Source organism: Macrobrachium rosenbergii, chromosome 18 (assembly GCF_040412425.1).
Source record: "Macrobrachium rosenbergii isolate ZJJX-2024 chromosome 18, ASM4041242v1, whole genome shotgun sequence".
In the NCBI taxonomy this organism is placed as follows: Eukaryota; Metazoa; Arthropoda; class Malacostraca; order Decapoda; family Palaemonidae; genus Macrobrachium; species Macrobrachium rosenbergii.
The window spans coordinates 10256734-10277722 of NC_089758.1; the positions used below are offsets into that span (position 1 = coordinate 10256734).

General features: G+C 36.8%; 1 protein-coding gene across 5 annotated transcripts in view; it reads left to right on the plus strand.

The window, feature by feature from the left end:
- The window catches only part of LOC136848093 (15-hydroxyprostaglandin dehydrogenase [NAD(+)]-like), a 51068-nt gene that overhangs the window by 26378 nt on the left and 3701 nt on the right, over positions 1-20989 (plus strand). Inside the window, exons 2-7 of one of the 5 annotated variants that reach the window (XM_067120289.1) lie at positions 2373-2489; positions 4215-4305; positions 8916-9021; positions 15129-15252; positions 16857-16963; positions 20399-20572. In XM_067120289.1, coding sequence (XP_066976390.1) covers positions 4268-4305; positions 8916-9021; positions 15129-15252; positions 16857-16963; positions 20399-20572 — 549 coding nt within the window. In that variant the 5' untranslated portion in view covers positions 2373-2489; positions 4215-4267. The remainder of the gene's footprint in view (positions 1-2372; positions 2490-4214; positions 4306-8915; positions 9022-15128; positions 15253-16856; positions 16964-20398; positions 20573-20989) is intronic. The other 4 variants (XM_067120290.1, XM_067120287.1, XM_067120288.1 and 1 more) reach the window with 4 other exon arrangements.

Genomic DNA, 20989 nt, shown 5'->3' on the forward strand with positions numbered 1-20989 from the left:
CTAGCTTTCATGCGATGAATCTTTATTTCAAGAGCAAGATGCTTGAGAGACGAAGGACCAAGTGAAGACTATTCTTTGGGATAGAATAATTCGTATAAATGTTTTATTAGATATTAGGTAATCAGGGCAAGGGAGTTTTGGTTTGATTGTCACTAGGAAGATGCCTGACCTTATCTGAAATGTTTATGATTTTTTTTTTTTGTGCCATCCTGTCGAACAAATGAATGAATAGAAGTCTTGTTTTGTGCCTTATAGATCGCCGGATAAATCACCAAAGCTGGTTGTTAGGCGGTGAGTGAAATAGGGACCGAGATTTCTTATGAAATGTTCTTTATTTACTTATTTATTTGGCCCAGTAAAGTAAGCTTGACAATGAACATGATCTCTGCAATTGAAAGATCGATAAGGCCTCTGATACGGAATACGTGCATGCGCTTACAGTATTCTTTCCCGCCCAATGAGAGAGTTTACCCAGCGTTCGTAGGTCTTGGGTCTAGCTACTTTGAACGTATCGGTGGCACATACCAATCGGGAGGAAAGTTTGTGGCAAAAAAAAAAGGGTGTTAATAACAGAAAAAGGGAAGTGGTGGAGAATATTTCCTTCAAGTAAAAAAGTGAAGAGATGAGATGTCAGACGAGTTAGAACTTGGCGTGGGTCACATCTTATAAATATTATTGCAGTCACGTCACTTTGAATATTTGAGTGTCAGTAACTCGAGAATCGTGAACGCAAGAATTTTAATAGTGTTAACTTGCAGATAACACGGACGCGAGAGTTTAAGTGTTTAGTAAAATACAAGTGACGGATACGCAGGCATTTTGCGTTGTTAAGTAACTTTTAATTAGTATGTGCACAGGACTTGGTGTTCAGTAACTTTAATAGCAAAATGAACACAGAGCTTGTATATCTTGAAGTAACTTATAAATGGTGTAGCAGCAGAACTATTAAATTGTTCAGTAGCGTTCAGTAATTTTACAAGTAACTTATTATCAGTTAGGACAAATGCCTTTTATGTAATCGTTTGAAAGTAGTTGTATGGAGGTCTTTGCAGATGCCATTAATAGAAAATATATAATGTTTTAATAGTTTTAAGTATATAGCGTTTAAGTAACAAGATCACGAGAATTGTTCATATATTATTAAACGCGATTTTTTTTAAAGTGAGAAACCGTACGGTTTGTATATTTTCGCATCTTTAAGAAAATATTTTATTATTATTATTATTATTATTATTATTATTATTATTATTATTATTATTATTATTGGTTGTTTTTGTTGAGAAAAAACCTTTGAGTTCAGGGGCAGGATGGTTTAAATAGGGGGCGTTGGAGTTATGAATATTATTATTATAATTATTGGTTGCTGTTGTTGTTGAGAAAAAAACCTTGAGTTCAGAGGCAGGATGGTTTAAATAGGGGGCGTTGGAGTTATGAATGGCATTCGTGCGTAAAACATCTGCTGATACCAATTACGAAATGAACCGGTCAAGATAGAAACATGTGGTGGAGGCTCGTAAAGACAGTTGACCCCAGCTCGAGATTAAGCTGAGATGTGGATTGTCATTGTAACTCGTTTTGTTCTTGTCAGTAATCGACTTTGTAGCTTGGCATTTATTATTAATATATTATGATGATGATGATGATGATTATTATTATTAGTTTGTAGCTTAGTCATTATTATTTTAATTAAACTTATTATTATTACTATTATTATTTTTATTTGTTTTTAGCTTATTATTATTAATTACCATCATCATCATCATTATTATTAACATTGTCATTATTATTATTAATTTTTTGTAGCTTAGTCATTATTATTATTTTTATTATTATTATTATTATTATTATTATTATTATTATTATTATTATTACAGTAGCTATCATTATCTGAATTACCAAGAAAACCTTTTATCATTTTGTCTGGTCACATGGAACAAGCAAATCATATCAGACGAGTTTCGAACAGTGTCACCCAATTTGCCCAGATGGCCCCTATGAAAGATGGCCCTATAAAAGCACTTGTTTACCAAGAACTCCACTTGAATTGGAGTGATAGTTTCTCTCTCTCTCTCTCTCTCTCTCTCTCTCTCTCTCTCTCTCTCTCTCTCTCTCCATATATACTTTTATTTACACGTGTGTCTGTTTTACAAATGTGAAGAGCTAGAACTGCGTGATGAATAAATGAATGATTGTTTTGTCGCTTACATGTCATTCTCTGTTACAAAAACGAAGAATCTGAACTGCAAGATGAGTAAATAATGACTGTTTTGTCTCTACACGTCACTGTATGTTTACTCATCTTTGTGGTTACGCAATTATACGTCTCATCTCGAGCTAATTGCATGTCTCGCTTTCCTTTCATTCTTATCTAGTGTAGAAAACACACATCTGCAAGAACCATGACCCAGCATCAGAATGCAGCATTACGACGCGGGCCCCTCCCTCCCACTACTACTAGTAGCATGACGTCATAAGACCGTGGCCTTAAAGTCTGTGAATCGTTGGTTTCATTTTATTTATTTTTTCTGTTCTTTATGTTGTTAAGGATTTTTTAGGATTCTTATTTTTTTTTATTGTATGGTCTGTCATTTAAGCGTGGTTTGAGGGCGGTTTGTGTGATAATTGTCAGTGTTCTAAGGAAAATATAGTTACTTTGGTCGGTAACAGAAAAAAAGCAAATTTCAGAGAATATTTAGGCTGTGTGCGGTAGCCTCAGTCCAGCTGAAATATATATATATATATATATATATATATATATATATATATATATATATATATATATATATATATATATATATATATATATATATATATATATATATATATATATATATATATATATATAGAGAGAGAGAGCAATAATAGTAGTGACAACTTGTAGGTCATATTCATTTTCAACTATTAGGCCGGCCTGAGGCCTTGATCTTTACACAGCAGCTTCGGGCACTGTAGAGAAAATATTACTAATATTATTATAGTTGTTAGCACTATATAGGCTAAGCAAAACTGGTAACTTTCGTTGACTTATATTCTGCAGTAGTTATTTTACTAAAAAGTAACACTGGCTTGCAAATAGACACACAGAGACGATCTTTAGCTCCCCCTCTCTCTCTCTCTCTCTCTCTCTCTCTCTCTCTCTCTCTCTCTCTCTCTCTCTCTGTCGAGTGATGGGACAAATGAAAACTGATTACAGTATTTGGGAAAGAATAAATGATGAGGAAAAAGTTATCACAGATATTATTCCAGTCCCTTGTAGCTTTCTGTTGAGAGATTTGACCAAAAGAAAATGAGAAAAAGCAGAAGACAAAAACGAACATAACTGCTGCCATACACATTAACTTCTCTTTATGCTTTAAATAGTTTATCCTTTCCATGTGAAATTTTTACAGGCCTTTGATTGAGATGCAGTTTGAGGGCACTGATACTTCCCGTGTTGGAAAACTTACAGAAATCACAGTACTCAACCTTCACATAAGGTTACTGTCATTATTATCACACACTTATGTCGCTTCAAATGGTATGTAAATTTTATGTTTAGGACTTAAACTTTAGAAGGCTTACACACATAAAAAAGTGGTTATTTTTTAAAAGTTGTAACAACAGAACCAAAAGAATCATATCAGATAAAAAGAAGTATAAGTATACTGAAGGTATAATGAAGACTCTATGTTCCTAAATTAGGCTTAAGACCCCTCTCTCTCTCTCTCTCTCTCTCTCTCTCTCTCTCTCTCTCTCTCTCTCTCTCTCTCTCTCTCTCTGTGTGTGTGTGTGTGTGTGTGTGTGTGTGTCTGGCAGATGCCATTTGCGGTAGTGTGTAACGTTACATGCACATTATTTGACCTTGGAGCTCAATTCAGTGTCAGGTTTTTAGTGATGGTGGACGGGTGAAAGGAGTGCCCCTCGTATATTAATGGTTCACCATCTGGGCCTTAGTAGCCAGGGTACCAAGTTCTATCCCGGCTGGGGTCAGCCTATGTTTTAAACCTGTATCCTTAAGCCCATCGATCCTCTGTTGACGAAAGCAATGAATTTGCCATCATGTAAATAAAACAAGATGGTCCCGACGAGGTAATTCTCATCCCACCTGAGAAAACGGTGCATATTATTTTTTTTTTCTCTCTCTCTCTCATTTGTCCCTTGCGTATAAGTAACTCATGCCTTACGTGCAATTCACAGTTCTTTTGTCAATTTTGAATCTCTCTCTTTTTTGACAGACAGAAGGTTGACCTTGCCCCTGTGAAGAAGGCGCGACCACCATCGTCCAAATATGAGTTCTCAGCAGAAGATTGACGTAGAATACCAAAGGTTAACTTCAGTTGTTGTTGATGTATTCTGATTTATTCTGGGGCACTAGGGTGAATGTGACACTCCTTTTAGTTATTGTACGAGTTGGAATATTTGTTGTTTTTGTCGTGTAAGTGAGCAACGCTTTAAATGTAATGGCGTTGACAGTAATGACTGTTATTTTTAATGGGTGCGTGAACTGTAAAAATATATGAAATATATTGACCGATCTTTAACAGGATGCCTGCCGGCGTTGCAGTGTTTAATCCAAATTCGCGCATTTGAATTGGAAAGGCTTATTGAAAACCTTTATTGAACTGTGATGCAGTTCACAAGTCGAAACTTCGGGCTTGAATTAGTTTGAATTGGCTTGAGTAAAAGCACTGCGCCGGTGATATCAAACCCGAGAACGGCTTTTATTTTGTTTTATTTCATGTTGCTTCAGCATCTGCCCGCATGATGTAGAGAGAGAGTCAACATTAGCAGTAAAGTTGTATGTTCACAGTATTTAAAATGTAATTACTTTCTGTTAAGCATGTGCATGTTTGCAAGCTCTCAGTATGCAGCACGCGTATATTAGAATGTGTGGTGTGTTTGTGTATATATATATATATATATATACATACATATATATGTATACATACATATATATATAATGTATATATAATTATGTATATATATATATACATACGTACAGTATATATATGTGTGCGTATTGTATGTACAAACCTGTGTAAATTTGTGTCTAGTAGAAGCTGCTGGGATAGGCTGAATGTAATCAAAGTGGAGTCACTTATAACGACTGACATGTGCTGTTTGTTGACGTCACCCCAGCCATTTGCTGAAGATAAAGTGCGTACTTGTACAAAGTGATTTTTTTTTTTCACTTAGGTTGGTCTTTTAGTCTGTGGTAAATAAAGGTATATTCTAAAATAAAAATGTCTAGTTTTGCTTCTGATGTTTTTTTACGGAGTTTGAAGTCTCTTTAAATTGCGGTTCAGTCTAAACTCGCTTCTTTCTTCTTATTCTTCTCTTGTTTCTTTATAAAAATCATTTTGTTACTTCTTTTTTTAATCTGATTAGGGCTTTTCTGTACAGAAATCCAATAAGAATGTGAAAGGGGGCAGAGTGAAGAGAAAAAGAAATATAAAATCAGAGTGTTCCACTTTCTGCTTTTATTTTCCATGGAAGTTGCAGTCACTCTGAGTAAGAGATTTTAAAATTTTCTCAAAAAAAGAAGAAAATAAAAAAAAAAAATACAAGGATGTCTTAGAATCGCATTTTTTTCTCTAGCCATCTTTGACAGCCCTCCGCCAAACTTCTGCCAAAGTAGCCAGACTTCTTTCGTATATCAGTGACAAAACCGTAGTTGCACACATTCGTTAGCTCTGTTGTTACACAAGCTTGAGCTTCCATTTTTTTCTTCATGAAATAAACTTGATACAGTTTTGTGGGAAACAGGCCAAATGGTTCCAGGAAAAATCGTGCTCGTGGCAACAACACCTTCAGTGGTATTCATGACTCCTTTGTTATCCCGAGATCCGCTTGTGTTTGACTGTTCATAACAAACTCTGTAAATTTTGGGAGCATTACCTTTTGTATGTGCGTTTCCTCTTCTTAATTCTAGGCAGGCACATAACTCCAAGGTCGCGCGTAACTCTTTCACGAGCACCTGATCCCGTATGTAATCTCTGGAGAAGATATATCCTCTGATTTCTCAAGCCGATAGCCATTTCTCTCCCTTGACTGTCAGAGATTGAAAATCACTCTCTGCTTCCGTTTCCGCTGTCTTAGACTCGTCTGAGAACTGCTTTGAGAGAATGACCACTAACATTTCCTGTATTCGTGTCATGTACGTGTAACTGCTTGACGCATTAATGTGGTCAACAGTGTCTCAGTGTCTGTCTTGTGCTAGGTTAGAGGAAGAGGCTTACGGGCTGCCCTCAAGGGCATCAGTTTGGCTTCATCTTGAACAACAACGAGGAGGGAGGGCGGAACTCTTGTTTGCGTAGGTGTGTGTATGCAGAAGAGAGGTAGGAGGATAGAGAAGAAAGAAAGAATAATGGCATCCCTCTCTGTCTCCCATATTTATCATCTTGAAACCTTCAACGATGAGATTACATTTTGCCTCGCCATAATGAGTGCGTCGTCAGGCGCTGCCCATCCTCACCTGGATTTTTTTTCTAAGAGGAAATTACCATGAAAAGGTCGGGGAAGACCGTTGTTGACATTGCGCAAGAAAAATTCTTGTCAGCAAAGCGCGCCATAGCGGAATTCCCGCCTTGGTTGGGGAAAGAGCTTTGGAAGAAGGGTCATCCCGGACTCTTGAAGAATGTATCCGAAGTAAACTATGACAATGCATTTCTCTCTCTCTCTCTCTCTCTCTCTCTCTCTCTCTCTCTCTCTCTCTCTCTCTCTGTCTCTGTTGGTTGCCGTGCGCAAACGTACATGCATACTTTATGGTAAATAGTTTAGTTGAAAGGTAACTATAAATGTCATTAAATTCAAAAATTATACACATTTGTAAAAAACGGAATACATAAAGAGATTTTGAGCCATATTTCAGAATTTCTAAAAAATAAATAGGTCAAGAGAAATTGGAACCATTTTCAGAATCTCCGTCTTTGTAACCGAGGAAGCGAGAAAAAACCCATAAACTTAAGTTGCTGCGGTTGCATTAGGTTGGCCTTGTCCCAAAACGGGTTCTTGTTACAGGGCAGCCCGTAATATAGGACGACCACTATCAAACTATAGCCAAGACCTGCTGAAGATTGTCACTGCATAAGGTCTTGCTTGTAGGGGTAGGGTGCAGCAAGGTAAAACGTATTCAACTGAGCTAATTTGACCGTTTAGTTGTACGAAAATCTTAGATATTTTCAGTTCACGCCTTCTACAGTATTGCGAAACGAAAACTTCGTGTTTACAAGCTGACATTTTTTGAAGGGTATAAAAGGGTAAAAAGTAACTTCTTTGATTAGAGGCTGTTGGTTGAGAGGGTCCGTATATACATACTAGATCTCCTAAAACCTTTAAGTTCTACATTTACCGACTTTGGGCAGGTCCATTCTGACATAAGGCCAACGCAATCTAACGAACCAACCTTCTGTGAGTCACTCATGTATTTGACGAGAGTTTTCAGCAGGAAGTTACAATCGACCTCTCTCTCTCTCTCTCTCTCTCTCTCTCTCTCTCTCTCTCTCTCTCTCTCTCTCTCTCTCTCTCTCCAAGTCAGCTACCTTCATCTTACAGGTGACAAGATGATATCACACAAATGATTAAGGAACTTAATAAGGCGTCACCTGTCTCAGACCAGTATAGGATTTGGAGATGCATGTAAGATAAGTTGAGCTTCGAAGTCATTTAATTTTATAAGTAGGATTCTAAATCTGCAAGCTCGGGTCTGCTGGCTTGTTTCGTAAGATTGTATGCATGTTACGATTCGCTAGATACTGTGTCATTGTGTCGATTGGGGAAGTGAAAGACATTTCTGAGAACAATTACGGAAAGCACAATTTAGCCTCAGATCTTAAATTATGATCGCAGATCAATAACATTTACACTTTTCATGCTTTTTTGTTGAAAAATGTTTCGTAATTTAATAACAGTGAACACACACCAATAAGTGCAGCTCACGAGTCAAAGGCTGCCAAGCAACAGCCGGTTCAACAATGGAATGAGCAACTAGCAGTGATGCCACATAGCAAAAAGCATGCATGGTTTCTAACCTTTATCTCTAATCTTTGCAACAAGCAGTCATTGGTTGTATATACACCAAGCAGTCGTATATTATTATACACCAAGCAGTCGTATAGTATTTATACACCAAGCATTTTTTGTATATTATCTCTGTACCAAAGAAGTAATCGTATATTATCTCTATACCAAGCAGTCATTGTATATTTTCTCAACGCCAAGTAGTCATTGTATATTATTTGTACACCAAGCAGTCATTATGCATTATTTATACGCCAAGATGTCGTTATATATCTACACCAAGCAGTCATTGTATATCTTCTCTACACCAGACAGCCTTTGTATATTATCTATACACCAAGCAGTCTTTGTATATTAGAAACCAAAGAGTCATTGTATATTACCTGTACACCAAGCAGTATTGTATATTATCTGTACACCAAGCACTCATTGTACATCATCTATATCTTTGACAAAATTCAGGTAGTGTCAAACAATCAGGAACGCGTGAATTGAAATTTGCCGCGAATATGAGTAGGCTACATTTTGTGCATAGGTGGTCGGCTAGACCCAGTGATAACGCTTCCTCGTGACACCGAGCATTTTTGCATGAAACCGAAAGTGAAGTAGTTTATACTTTTCACTGCAAGAAGGTTTATATTAGCTTATATTTAAAACACGAAAGGAATGAGTACAAATTGTTGGATCTTTCCCCGATAGTGACCCTATCTAGGACTAATATTTCTTGGGGGTCATTATCTTTATGATATTTACAGTCTTTTGTTTGTTTTTACGGTCATCCCCAACGGGCTTGTACTAAACACGCCGCAAAGATGGATGCATACCGGGTTAAAACCCGTGGGGGTAACTATCTAGGAAAGATCCAAATTGTTATAATAGATCGTGAATTAATTTTAGTCCTATTTTTTATTTTTCAGGCGGGTAGACACCATGCCGATCATCGGTAGTGTGGCTCTCATTACAGGGGCTGCGAGAGGTCTAGGCCGATCCTTCGCTCAGGCACTCCTAGCAAGAGGCGCCAAAGTAAGTGCTTGCAAGACTCTCTCTCTCTCTCTCTCTCTCTCTCTCTCTCTCTCTCTCTCTCTCTCTCTCTCTCTCTCTCTCTGTGTGTGTGTGCTGTTAACCCTTGTTTGGAATCGATGAAATTTGAATATTTATCCGACTGAACTACGCCAACTACCCAGTGAACATACAGGGTGATTGAAAAGTAACTCCTTATTTTAAAATACTTATAATCGATCAGAACAAAAAACAACATCATAGATTTAATTCCCATACATTAAGGAACATACACACAAAATATGAGAAAAACATTACAATATATACATTTTAAAATAGGGAGTTACTTTTCAATCACCTTGTATATATAAAATTACGTCAAATTAGGTTCGTCCTTCTTTAGAAATTCTCTTAAAACAGACACGGCTTAAATCAAATTTATGGTCATAGGGGTTCGTCGCTAGCAGAGATGGCCCAGTGGCTTTGGTAACTTAGTGTAATTATGAAATCACAATGCATCGGTCAGTGTGGTTTTATTTATTCACGGTCAAGTGGCTTTCGTTGAGTTATTCTCACTAACGAGTGGTCTAATGTATTCAATTATGGAATTAAAATTCCTATACGGTGAATCATAAAGAGGAAAAACGCTTTTACCCAGAAGTGGTTCATAACATGAAATAAGCATTTAGAGTTAATCCAAGTGTCCGCGCCTCTCTTTTCCTCTTTGTGTGTGTGTGTGTGTGTGTGTAGATGTCTTGTATTTAATATTATTCTAATCGAAAAGATAAATCTATCATGTGAGGCTTAGATTTCATATCTAATAATGAGTTTAAAACTGTACATAGTTTTGAATATGAGTATTTTACAACAAGAGAATGGTATAATTAAGCATGTTACTGACGTGTTCTCAACGAAATTACAATGCCAGAAGGAATACCATTCAGTCAGCACAGAAGCATTAAGAAAAAGAAAAAGTATCAAGATGACATGCATTGCAGCAGTTGGTAATCCCCGCATTTTTTGCGAAAGACCTCTTGGGTATCAATGCCGACGTCTTGTAGGACCACCTTCAGTAACGATCACCATTAGAGCGTCACGTTTCAGAGTGTGATTGCCTAATCCTAAGTAGGATGTCAAAGGAATCTTTCTTAAGATCACGTTACAGCGCTCGGAAAGGATTCCTCAAGTATTAAGGCCACGGATGATAAAGTTTCAGCGCTCGAAAAGCGTTCGTTAGTGCTGAAGGCTTCGCTTGGGAGGGAACAAAAGACGCGTTTCAGCCAGGCGGCGATTCGTGAGGGGATGTTGCCAGCTTGCCTGGTCGTGGTTTTGAAGATGACCACTCTTATTTCACTCACTGGAAGTTTTAGCATTATTTTCGGCGGGGATATTCCTAATTTCAAGCCTCATCATATAAATTCCTATGCTCACGCTTTTTGTGTTGTTAGATCAAGGTGGCCTTGTCTCAGCACTCAAGCTTGTTCAGAAATGGCCCCGTATTTGGAAGTGGGAGGAAGGTTTCAGCCGGACTACCCTAAGTCTATAGAAGATACAGGGAGTATTCTATTGAGCCTAAGCTTACCTAACCCTTTTGAATCGTTCGGTCCTTGATTATAGTAATTAAATGTAGTAGTAAGATATAGATGAGAAGGATGGGAAGACTCAAGGGAGTGTCAGTTGTGGTGAAAGTAAGAGCATCCAAGTGAAAGCTTTCCCGTACCTAATACCCAGGAGGCCACGACCCAAAGTCCTATCTCTTCTGTCACGTTCCGCTTAGCAGAGTAGTCCCGTAAAGAGAGAGAGAGAGAGAGATAGCATACGGCTGCAAGGTGGCATTAGAAGCAGAGAGAGAGAGAGAGAGAGGGAGAGACAGACAGACAGATATATTAGACTACCCATATTTTTTAAAAGAAGTAGGTGAATGTACGAAGATTAAAGGAATGCAGATTTGACACTAAGTAACAACAAAGGTTATTCATATAAAAACGTGCGTGAGTGTACCTTCAAGCAAGGTTAATTAAAACAACACTTGTTAGTTTAGGCTCATGTCCTAACAGATGACCAAGAGAGTTTATGTGCCGTAAACAGTTACCCGGTTAGCCAGTGTTTTAGTTTCAAAATATTCAACAGCGTGGAGTTTTCAGATTCCATATATGTGTATTCTGTTTATTTTTCCTAATCGGTATTCATCCTCTTAGTTTTCTGTTTTTTTTTTTTTTTTGTGTGTGTGTGTGTGTGTGTGTGTGTGTGAAAAGTTGCTTTTTTTGTGTGTGAAAAGTTGCTTTTTTTTTTTGTGTGAAAAGTTGCATTTTCATGCCAAAGCTAAGTAGCAGGTGGTTTGTGCGTTTTTCCTCCGTCATCCTCATGGAAGAAAGGATGATTTCACTCTCCTGCAATATGGCACCTGCGTTAAGTGACTGGAATGAGGATGTCCTTTTGGTGATTTTCAGTTTTTGGGTGTTTTTGTAATTTTTCTCGTGTTTCTTAGAATCTGCACTTCCAACACTGTTTAAGTTGTGGAGCTTTGTCCTCTTTATATTGCATGAAAAAACTCATCAGGAGTGCAGACAGTGTAGTGCTTATCGAATACGTATAGCTGGTTATTATGTGAATCAAAGCCATCGTTTACTGCCATAAAGAAACAAAACTGTTTTCGCGATTTTCTTCGCTTTTATCTCGTTCTGTACACAAGTACAGCTATGAGTTGTGTCATTCGTTTGTTCGTTGTTAATAAAGACAAAACGTTGTTTTGAATAGCCAGAGAGTGATAAAGAAGCTTACTGAAGTCCTTGGTCACTGAAAACACTTGACATGAAGGCCACTTCTTGTTTGTGCTTTTGAAGAGGACCTCTTGTTTGTACTAGTGAAGGGGACTTCTTAAGCAGGGTTGTGGATAGGGCTTCTTGCTTGTAATCGATTTGAAGACTCCTTGACTATGGTCATAGACTTAACTAAGGCACCACACATATACGTGGCTTATGCTTATCACCAGATACATTTGTATACACGTGTAATTACATGCAGATATTTGCTTTCCCGACGATAAACACCAAGCCCATTGTGTGAAATATAAATAAGAAATAAATAAGAGCACAACTTGTTTACTTTGTAAACTTGTTCTCTCCTCATTATCGCACCCGCCCGTTTGGGTGCGCGCGCTCACACGCGCACTCATGACTGTTATTATATCATAACAAAGTAAACAGGACATGTTTGTTTAACAATTTTTTCTTATGAACACTCGTGTTTTAAATTTGTCAGTCGTGATGTTTTTCCATTTAAGAAAATATGTGCATTGGATTATTCTCTCTCTCTCTTCTCTCTCTCTCTCTCTCTCTCTCTCTCTCTCTCTCTCTCTCTCTCTCTCTCTCTCTCTGGTAAAGATGCATTTTCATCCAGCTCTTTTTCGTTTCCTTAATTTAGTATAATTTTTGTGATATGAATTAATCACAGTTTAGATGTTGACAGTAAGTGGTTATGTGATGACCTGTTTGCCCGTAAGAGTTCCCATTCACCTCATACCATGGCTCATACATTCTGGTGGTTCTCGGGCCTCATTACTGCCCATTACTATACTCACTCCAGACCCATCTAATCCACTCTTTATCTTGCGGTTACAGTAATGCTCTGACAACCTTCGTGACTATTGTAATATGTATGTATCAGCAATTACAAGACGAATAACTGACTTCAGGTTTGGAAATGGTTTAAGTTTATAATAGCTTTTATGAACATGCAAAAATGAAAAAATAAAAATATTTACAAGTAAAATTATGAAACCCGGGAACTGAAACGAAGTGGCCTGACGTAGTCAGGGCATAGGTATAACCCTTTGACTCGTGCTCCCTCAATCCAGCCAGCACGAGGTTCTTTAATATCCAGTGCATGTAGGTAGACTCTCCTTGGTCTACTCGCCGGGCTTATGGCTACCGTCCACCGTGCCCTGCATAACCAATCGTAGTATCCTGCCCTTGTACAGGTGTTAAATGTCATGATTTTATCACTCCTTCATGTCCCGATCAGGGCGGACGTGCCGGAATTAAATGCAGTTTCTCGGTTCTGCTGAGTTTCAAGTGCTGGAAAACACCTGGGCTGATAATCAAGTCTTGTCTATGACGGAGCAGTGTTGCCTCGATTAACAGTTATCAGCCTCTCTCTCTCTCTCTCTCTCTCTCTCTCTCTCTCTCTCTCTCTCTCTCTCTCTCTCTCTCTCTCTCTTATTCCTTGCGTTTATCGTCTTAAGAGCGTAAGTGTATTATGTTTGTGAATTTATTTTGAAAACTGACTTTATAGAAAGGAGGCGTCAAAATACGACATGTAAAAGCAAACATGGTGGAATAATTGGCTCTAATAATCTTTTAAAATGATTAATGCTGAAGTCAAGTGTGATGAGAGTGAAGTGTTGAGGGAAGCGTGGAAGTGGTAGACGGAGGTGAAGTGTAGGCTGGGATGGAGGGGGGGGTGCGCATTGGAATGTGAATCACTGCGACGCTCATCATGTGTTAACCAGCTTCAGCGTGTTCTTATTTTCCATGTATTTATTTTTCCTGAGTTTACTTGGATTGTTTTCATTTTCCATTCTGCGAATTCATAATTAAGAAATCAAATACCCGCATCAGGATAAAGTCAGCTATTGAGGACAAGTGTCATTCAGTTCTCGCTTCTCAGAAGAGCGATTGTTGTGCAGGACGTATCTAAGTTTGGAGTGCGCCATGTGGGGACTCGGTGCTAGTCGTCCTTTTTAAGTCTTTGGGTATTTTTTCCCTCTTTTTTTATTTTTACGGGTTCAGGTGGATTCCTTCCCCTTTCTTTATTACTAAAGACTTGTTTATCTTTTTCTCCTAATAATGTCGGAAATGGGTTATGATGACATTATACATGAATTTTACTTGAACTTATCCGCAAGATCTTGGATTTCATTTATGTGATACTCGTAATTCTTTTCATATTAAGTGTACTTGTAATTCCTTTAGCTCTTGCGATTTATTTAAATTTTACCTACTTCCCTTGCTTTTAATCTTTTGTACCTCATTGATAGTTCTTTTGTATTTTAGTTTCTTCAATATTCTTTACATTTTACGTTGCTATATATGTAATTATTGCGTTTTGTTTCATGATACTGGTAGTTATTTTGTTTTATCTCTATGTAATTAGTTTAGGCGTATTTTCAATATACGGCTTGTTTTCACATTTTGGTGTCAGCATCGACGAGGCTGTACTGTTTATATTTTCCTGAGTGAATATGAACCAGAACTGAAAACTTAATCGATAGTCTCTTACCATGGACGACTTCCCCCAGAGTAGGGTGGATTTGTCAGTTTTCTCATTGATCAGCCTTCCTTGAAAATTTCTTGAAATATCCATTGCAAAGTTTTGTGGAATGTGGCACAGTCGTAACGAGCTGTTTGTTTTTGCTGGACCCGGATTTAGGTTGCGGTAAGTTTGTTTCAGCTTTGCTGAGTGGCTCATTGCCTGAAACGAACGCTCCTATAAAGTGGCATGAATGTAAAATGGTGTTGCTGTAGCACCTCAACTTAGCAGACACTTTGGGTGGGGGGGCGGGGGATAGTCTGGCCTTCTGATAAGTGACAAAGTCCATTAAGTAACAAAGATCCTACATTATGTAGCCTGCACTTTAATATTTTTTAGATATCTTACACCTAAAGGAATTCCACAGTTCTTTACCTAAACTGACTTGTACTCTACTCTCAACATTCAATTTAGGAGGGCATTTTAAAAATCTATGACCTCAGAAAAGGTAGCCAAGCAAAAAATACTGATAATAATATAGCAGATAAGTACAGAAGTCCGATTAGTTGAGGTTATTAAGTAGAGGTGTTATTATTATTATTATTATTATTATTATTATTATTATTATTATTATTATTATTATTATTCAGATGATGAACCCTATTCATATGGAGCAAGCCCACAGAGCTTCCAAATAACATGGTGTTCATGAGTACGAAGTAAGATGAGGTAAGGGGAAATATGGAAAGAAGAGATTCCGCTTTAAAAAGAAAAATTAATAAATTAATAAACAGGTGAAACTATTTTTTCTGTTATCCATCTTTTTTCCAACCCCTTAAGATTTGACGGGTGGTATGAATGGCTTCTTTTCCACCTGACAGGTGTGCGTGACAGACATAAACGAAGAGCAGGGGAAAGTCGCCGAGACGGAGCTGCAAGCCGAACATGGCGCCAACAACGTCATGTTTGTGAAGTGTGACGTCACCAAAGACGAGGATTTCAGAAGTAGGTGGTGGGGTGTGTGTATGGTCCGCTTAATGCCACTCCTTTCTTGTTACTGGATAATAGTATTGGTTTAATTTTGGCTTCATTTATATATTGTTGTTTTCAGTAATGGTACATTTTAGAAAAAAAAAACTTTCCACTTGAACCTTTCAGTATATGGCTTCTTTACGATGTGGGTTCCCCGTTGATGACTTTTGACGTAACTTCAAGCTTTTATGACTTGGTAGAGGCAGTGTCCCAGTTTATGACAATATGGGGATGGATTCTAGATTTGTGAAATTGTTGCATTTTAGTACAGATTAACTTCCAGTTTATTGTATTTTTTAGTTATCTCTGCATTTAATGTATATTTCGAGTCTTTACATTTAACTCATATTTCGAAGGTAATATCTGAGTCTACGACATGTGGAGATCACTTAACCTGCAAAACTTTTTAATGAAGTGCATTCCACTTTTTGTCCTGTTCAGCGGTATCTTCCTGTTTATCAGAACAAGAGTTGGCAACTCAGTATAAGATTTAGGACGTTGTAAAGATCCGCAACCCCAGAGTACCCATGTAGGCTAAAGATTGGCTATCCTCAGAATGAACTTGTTAACATCAGCCACCCCCCAGTACTGAACACGGCGAAGGGACATTCCATTTGGCCGACAACAAACAGATGCACCGCCAGTATCAGAATGAGCTTGTTAACATCAGCCACCCCAAATATTAGCTTGTTAAGATAAACAACCCTCAGGTACTCTGGGGTTGCTGTTCTTTACAACGTCCAAGATTTATTTTAAAAAGTGACCTCCCAGTTTATGATTTATATTCAGAAATAATAATGATAATATCCTTTATTTCAGCTCAGGGAATATACAGATACAATACACACATTCTAGATAATGAGATAAAATTATAAAGATGATAATCGGCAATATCCACACAGTTGCTGAAGAAGTAGAAAAAATAGTATTCATAATGGTAATGACAGTACTAATATGGAGAATAATAGTAAAAAAAATATTAAAAATGATGACAATTAAACAGATTGCATACAATTAAACTCCAGCTGGGGACCTTTGGTGGTTACAGAAGTCAGGTCTAGACTCAGTAATAATAATAGTCACAGTAATTATAAAGATAATATTAATAATGACAAACGTAGAAATATAATAATAATAATAATAATAATAATAATAATAATAATAATAATCTCCTAGTGTATGAAACCTATTGATGATTCACCCTGACGAGGACCTTCCCAAGTCACCTTATTTAAATGAAAATTTTGCTTATAAGCTTTCTAGTAACGGCTCATAGGCAACTTCTCCATTTATGATCTCTGTAATGAAACAGCTCATTGTGAAATTTGAGGTCCTAACTTAAGAATAACTATCTCAAAACGAGACCAAACTCCTTAACAAATCCTGTACTCCACGATGTCAATGAAGATAGACTCACTTGTTTAATCATACATTCATTTACGTAAATATTTTTGGAAAACCACTGCCATTTTAGCTTCGCATTTCTCGAGACTTGCCTTAGCCCTTTTGTTTTCGTATTATTAAACTTTCCCTTCATGACATTTTCCAGACTCACGAGAAATAATATGTCGTTTCAGACGCTTGGTCAAAAGCGACCGACACACTGGGAACAGTCGGCCTGCTTATAAATAACGCAGGTATTGGCAATGAAAAAAATTGGCAGCTCACGGTCGACGTTAATTTGGTAAGTGGCCTTTTTTCTTTTTCTTTTATATGGCCCTGGTTACACTGAAGAGTTGTTTCTCATATTAATATTATTGTTATTGCTTATTATTGTCTCTCTCTCTCTCTCTCTCTCTCTCTCTCTCTCTCTCTCTCTTTATCTTCTCTCTGCTTTTTTTCTTTTATTTGGCCCTGGTTACACTTAAAGAGTTGTTTCTCATATTAATATTATTGTTATTGCTATTGCGATCTCTCTCTCTCTCTCTCTCTCTCTCTCTCTCTCTCTCTCTCTCTCTCTCTCTCTCTCTCTCTCTCTCTCTCTCTCTATCTCTATCTCTCTCTATATATATCTCTCTATATCTCTATATATATATATATATATATATATATATATATATATATATGTGTGTGTGTGTGTGTGTACCCAAACACACACACACACACACACGCACATATATATAAATGCCTAACATGCTTATAGACATACATACACACTGGTAAAATGCCTGACTTTGTCGAGGCTGAAAACTTTCGAAAAATGGCCCAGGAAAGCCATTTCCGACCTAATGAAACTACTGGATTCCTTGAGAAAAATTATCTTGTGTATCAAAACTGACATGACTTTCCTCTACTTTTATAACTGTATAAATGTCTAATGGGCTAAGCTAGAGATTCATTCAATATGAATAATATATTTTGAGAATATAATTATATGAAATACACATGGTTAAGTCATGCATATGAAACGAAACAAATGTGAAATTAGTGAAAATTAAACTTTATTTCTTTTGATGTTATTTTTAAATATATTTATCTTTTAATTATTATGATGAGATAATGAGATTGGACACGGTTTTCGGTGGGGTCATTCTCCGAGTATGGAATCCTGACTGTGTGCAAAGTTATGAAGTCTACGGCGACAGTCTTCCAGATTTCATGGAGTCACACTTCTGTCATAAATTCATTAAGTGAAACTTAGACCTCGAGGCGACAATTGCAGGGATAATGCACTGCGCAAAGTGAATGACCACCAATTTGCTACTGCTCAGATACAGCCATTTTTTACTTATATGTGTAAATATAATATATATATATATATATATATATATATATATATATATATATATATATATATATATATATATATATATATATATATATATATATATATATATATATATATATATATATATATATATATATATATATATATATATATATATATATATATATATATATATATATATTTGTAATCGTAGTATTTGACCCAGTTGTCACGACATAGATAACTCAAAATCATTCATTCATTCATTGTGGACGCCTATATGTAAAGGACTGTTTCCACAAGCAAATTTCCTTTGTAATATTAGTAATACAACAATGTTCCTAATGACTACTGTACAGTAAATTTTCTGTACTCTTGTGTAATGAAATAGAAAATCACGACAGTTTAAACAAGCGAATGAAAAATAAAAAAGGGACAATCGAGTACGTTTAGCTCTACTTACGAGTATCTCAGTGTCCATGTATCAATGGGGAGGTGAGGTAATACAAAGCATCGAGTCGCCGACTACATTTAGAAGAATGGTTCGGCTTCATTGACTGTAGAGGAGGACGTTAATTATCCATTATTTTTTTTTTTTTTATCCCATTCTGTCTTTAGTTTCATTTTTAGTTTTCTGCAAAAGAAACTATTGAGATGGCTTTGTCTGTCCGACCGCATTTTTCTGTCCGCCCTCAGATCTTGAAAACTACTGAGGCTAGAGGGCTGCAGATTGGTAGGCCTATGTTAAGCATCCATCCTCCAGTCACCAAACATACCAAATTGCAGCCCTCTAACCTCAGTAGTTTTTATTTCATTTATGGTTAAAGTCAGCCATGATCGTGCGTCTGGCAACGCTATAGGGCAGCCACAACCGGGCCGTGGCTGAAAGATTCATGGGCCGCGGCTCATACAGCATTATACCGAGACCGCACCGAAAGATAGATCTATTTTCGGTGGCCTTGATTTACGCTGTACAGAAAACTCGATTGCTCTGATGAAACTTCAGCGCATTTTTAGCTTCTTTATTGTGACACTGATGCTTATAATAGAAACTTTTTGAAAGTGTGTATGTTAATCATATTAAACGACCTTTATCTGAATTTTGTCCCTGATATTGTAAGTGACTATTTACTCGTCCTCCATCATTCATTTCGTATTAAGGAACACATTACTTTCCGAATGTATACGGACCTACCGAAGTGTTTATTGTTTTGTTTATAAATTCAGCAAGTGCTGTAAAGTCTTTATTTTCTCTACTGAAGGATGTTTTAAAAGCTAAATCCCCCGATCTATCGCTACGGCTTCGTAGAAGTCTCTTCTCTGAAGGAGACCTCTAAAAATACCGCCTTGTTTTGATGTAAGTGCCGCGATAAAAGGTGCCAGTTGGAGTGGCCTGGCATGATGGTCCCTCTTCACGGTTCTTGACAGCTACTTAAACGACACGTTGGCTTTGAATGCATGAGGTTATTTTCTCCCATTGTGGGCATCTTTTGATGCAGTGTTGAGTTTTTGTGTATATGTGCGCGTGTTAGTGTGCTTGTTTGTGCTCCTTGCATGTATGTGTATATGTATATATATATATATATATATATATATATATATATATATATATATATATATATATATATATATATATATATATATATATATATATATATATATATATATATATATATATATATATATATATATATATATATATGGAACAGAATGTATAATTAAAGACAAAATCCACGAAGGAAAGAGAAACGATAGAGTGCTGCGAGGAATTTCGACTGTCGCTCTTTTCTTAGCGGTCTGCAAATTAAATGACGAGTCTGCTAAATTGAGGACGACAGTCGAAATTCCTCACAGCACTCCATCCTTTCTCTTTCCTTCATTGATTTTTATATATATATATATATATATATATATATATATATATATATATATATATATATATATATATATATATATATATATATTATATTTTTTTGTGTATGTATACATATATGTATATATATATATATATATATATATATTTTTATATATATATATATATATATATATATATATATATATATATATATATATATGTATGTATGTATATGTGTGTGTGTGTGTGTAAAACTTACACATAAGGTTGTGTATATTTTGTAAATTTGTGTAGATGTCCTGTAAGCCAAGTGTAAAGTAACAAATGTAAGAGGAAATATATACAGAAGTGCCGCCACGGGCTTTCGGGTCCCACCCCCACCCCCGGAGGAAAGGGTAGGCCTGGCTCTGAAGGACGAGAGAAGTGTAGGAAAGTAAAATCAGACCAAGCGTAAACTACGTTGGAGGGAGAAGACAGGACACAAGTGAAATGATAACTCCTAGAAGCAATGATTATGGAGCAATACAAACTTAAATTTTCCAATGTTTATACTACAGGGAGGATGCATGAGAGGCACGCTTTTAGCGCTCGAAAAGATGGGCGCTGACAAAGGAGGGGCCGGAGGCACCGTCGTCAACGTATCTAGCATCGCTGGCCTGAAGGTGGTGCCCTTTGGCCCCACCTACGCAACTACGAAGCACGCCATCGTTGGACTCAGCAGAAGTCTTGGGGTAAGAATTTTAGGATTGCCCTTTTTTTTTTTTTTTTTTTTTTTTTTTTTTGCACAAAGTCGTCTTGTATCCCAGTTGGTTCAGTAGGAATTATATGTATACTGCTGTATATCATGGAAAAATTAAAAGTTCTGTAGTATAAATGTTCACGTGCCTTGAGCCACTAAAATTTAAAATGCTGTCGTGCACACTTTAATTCGGACCTGTATTTTGCTGTAACTCATTAAAGCCGTTAAGACTGTCCATTTATAGAAAATTGGAATGGAATATAAAATCTAGACCAAAAGCCAAGCGCTGGGACCTATGAGGTCATTTAGTGCTGAAAGGGAAATTGAGAGAAAAGGAAGTTTGGAAGGTGTAACAGGAGGAGAACCTCTCAGTTGCACTAAGAAACAATTGTTAGGAGAGGGTGGAAAG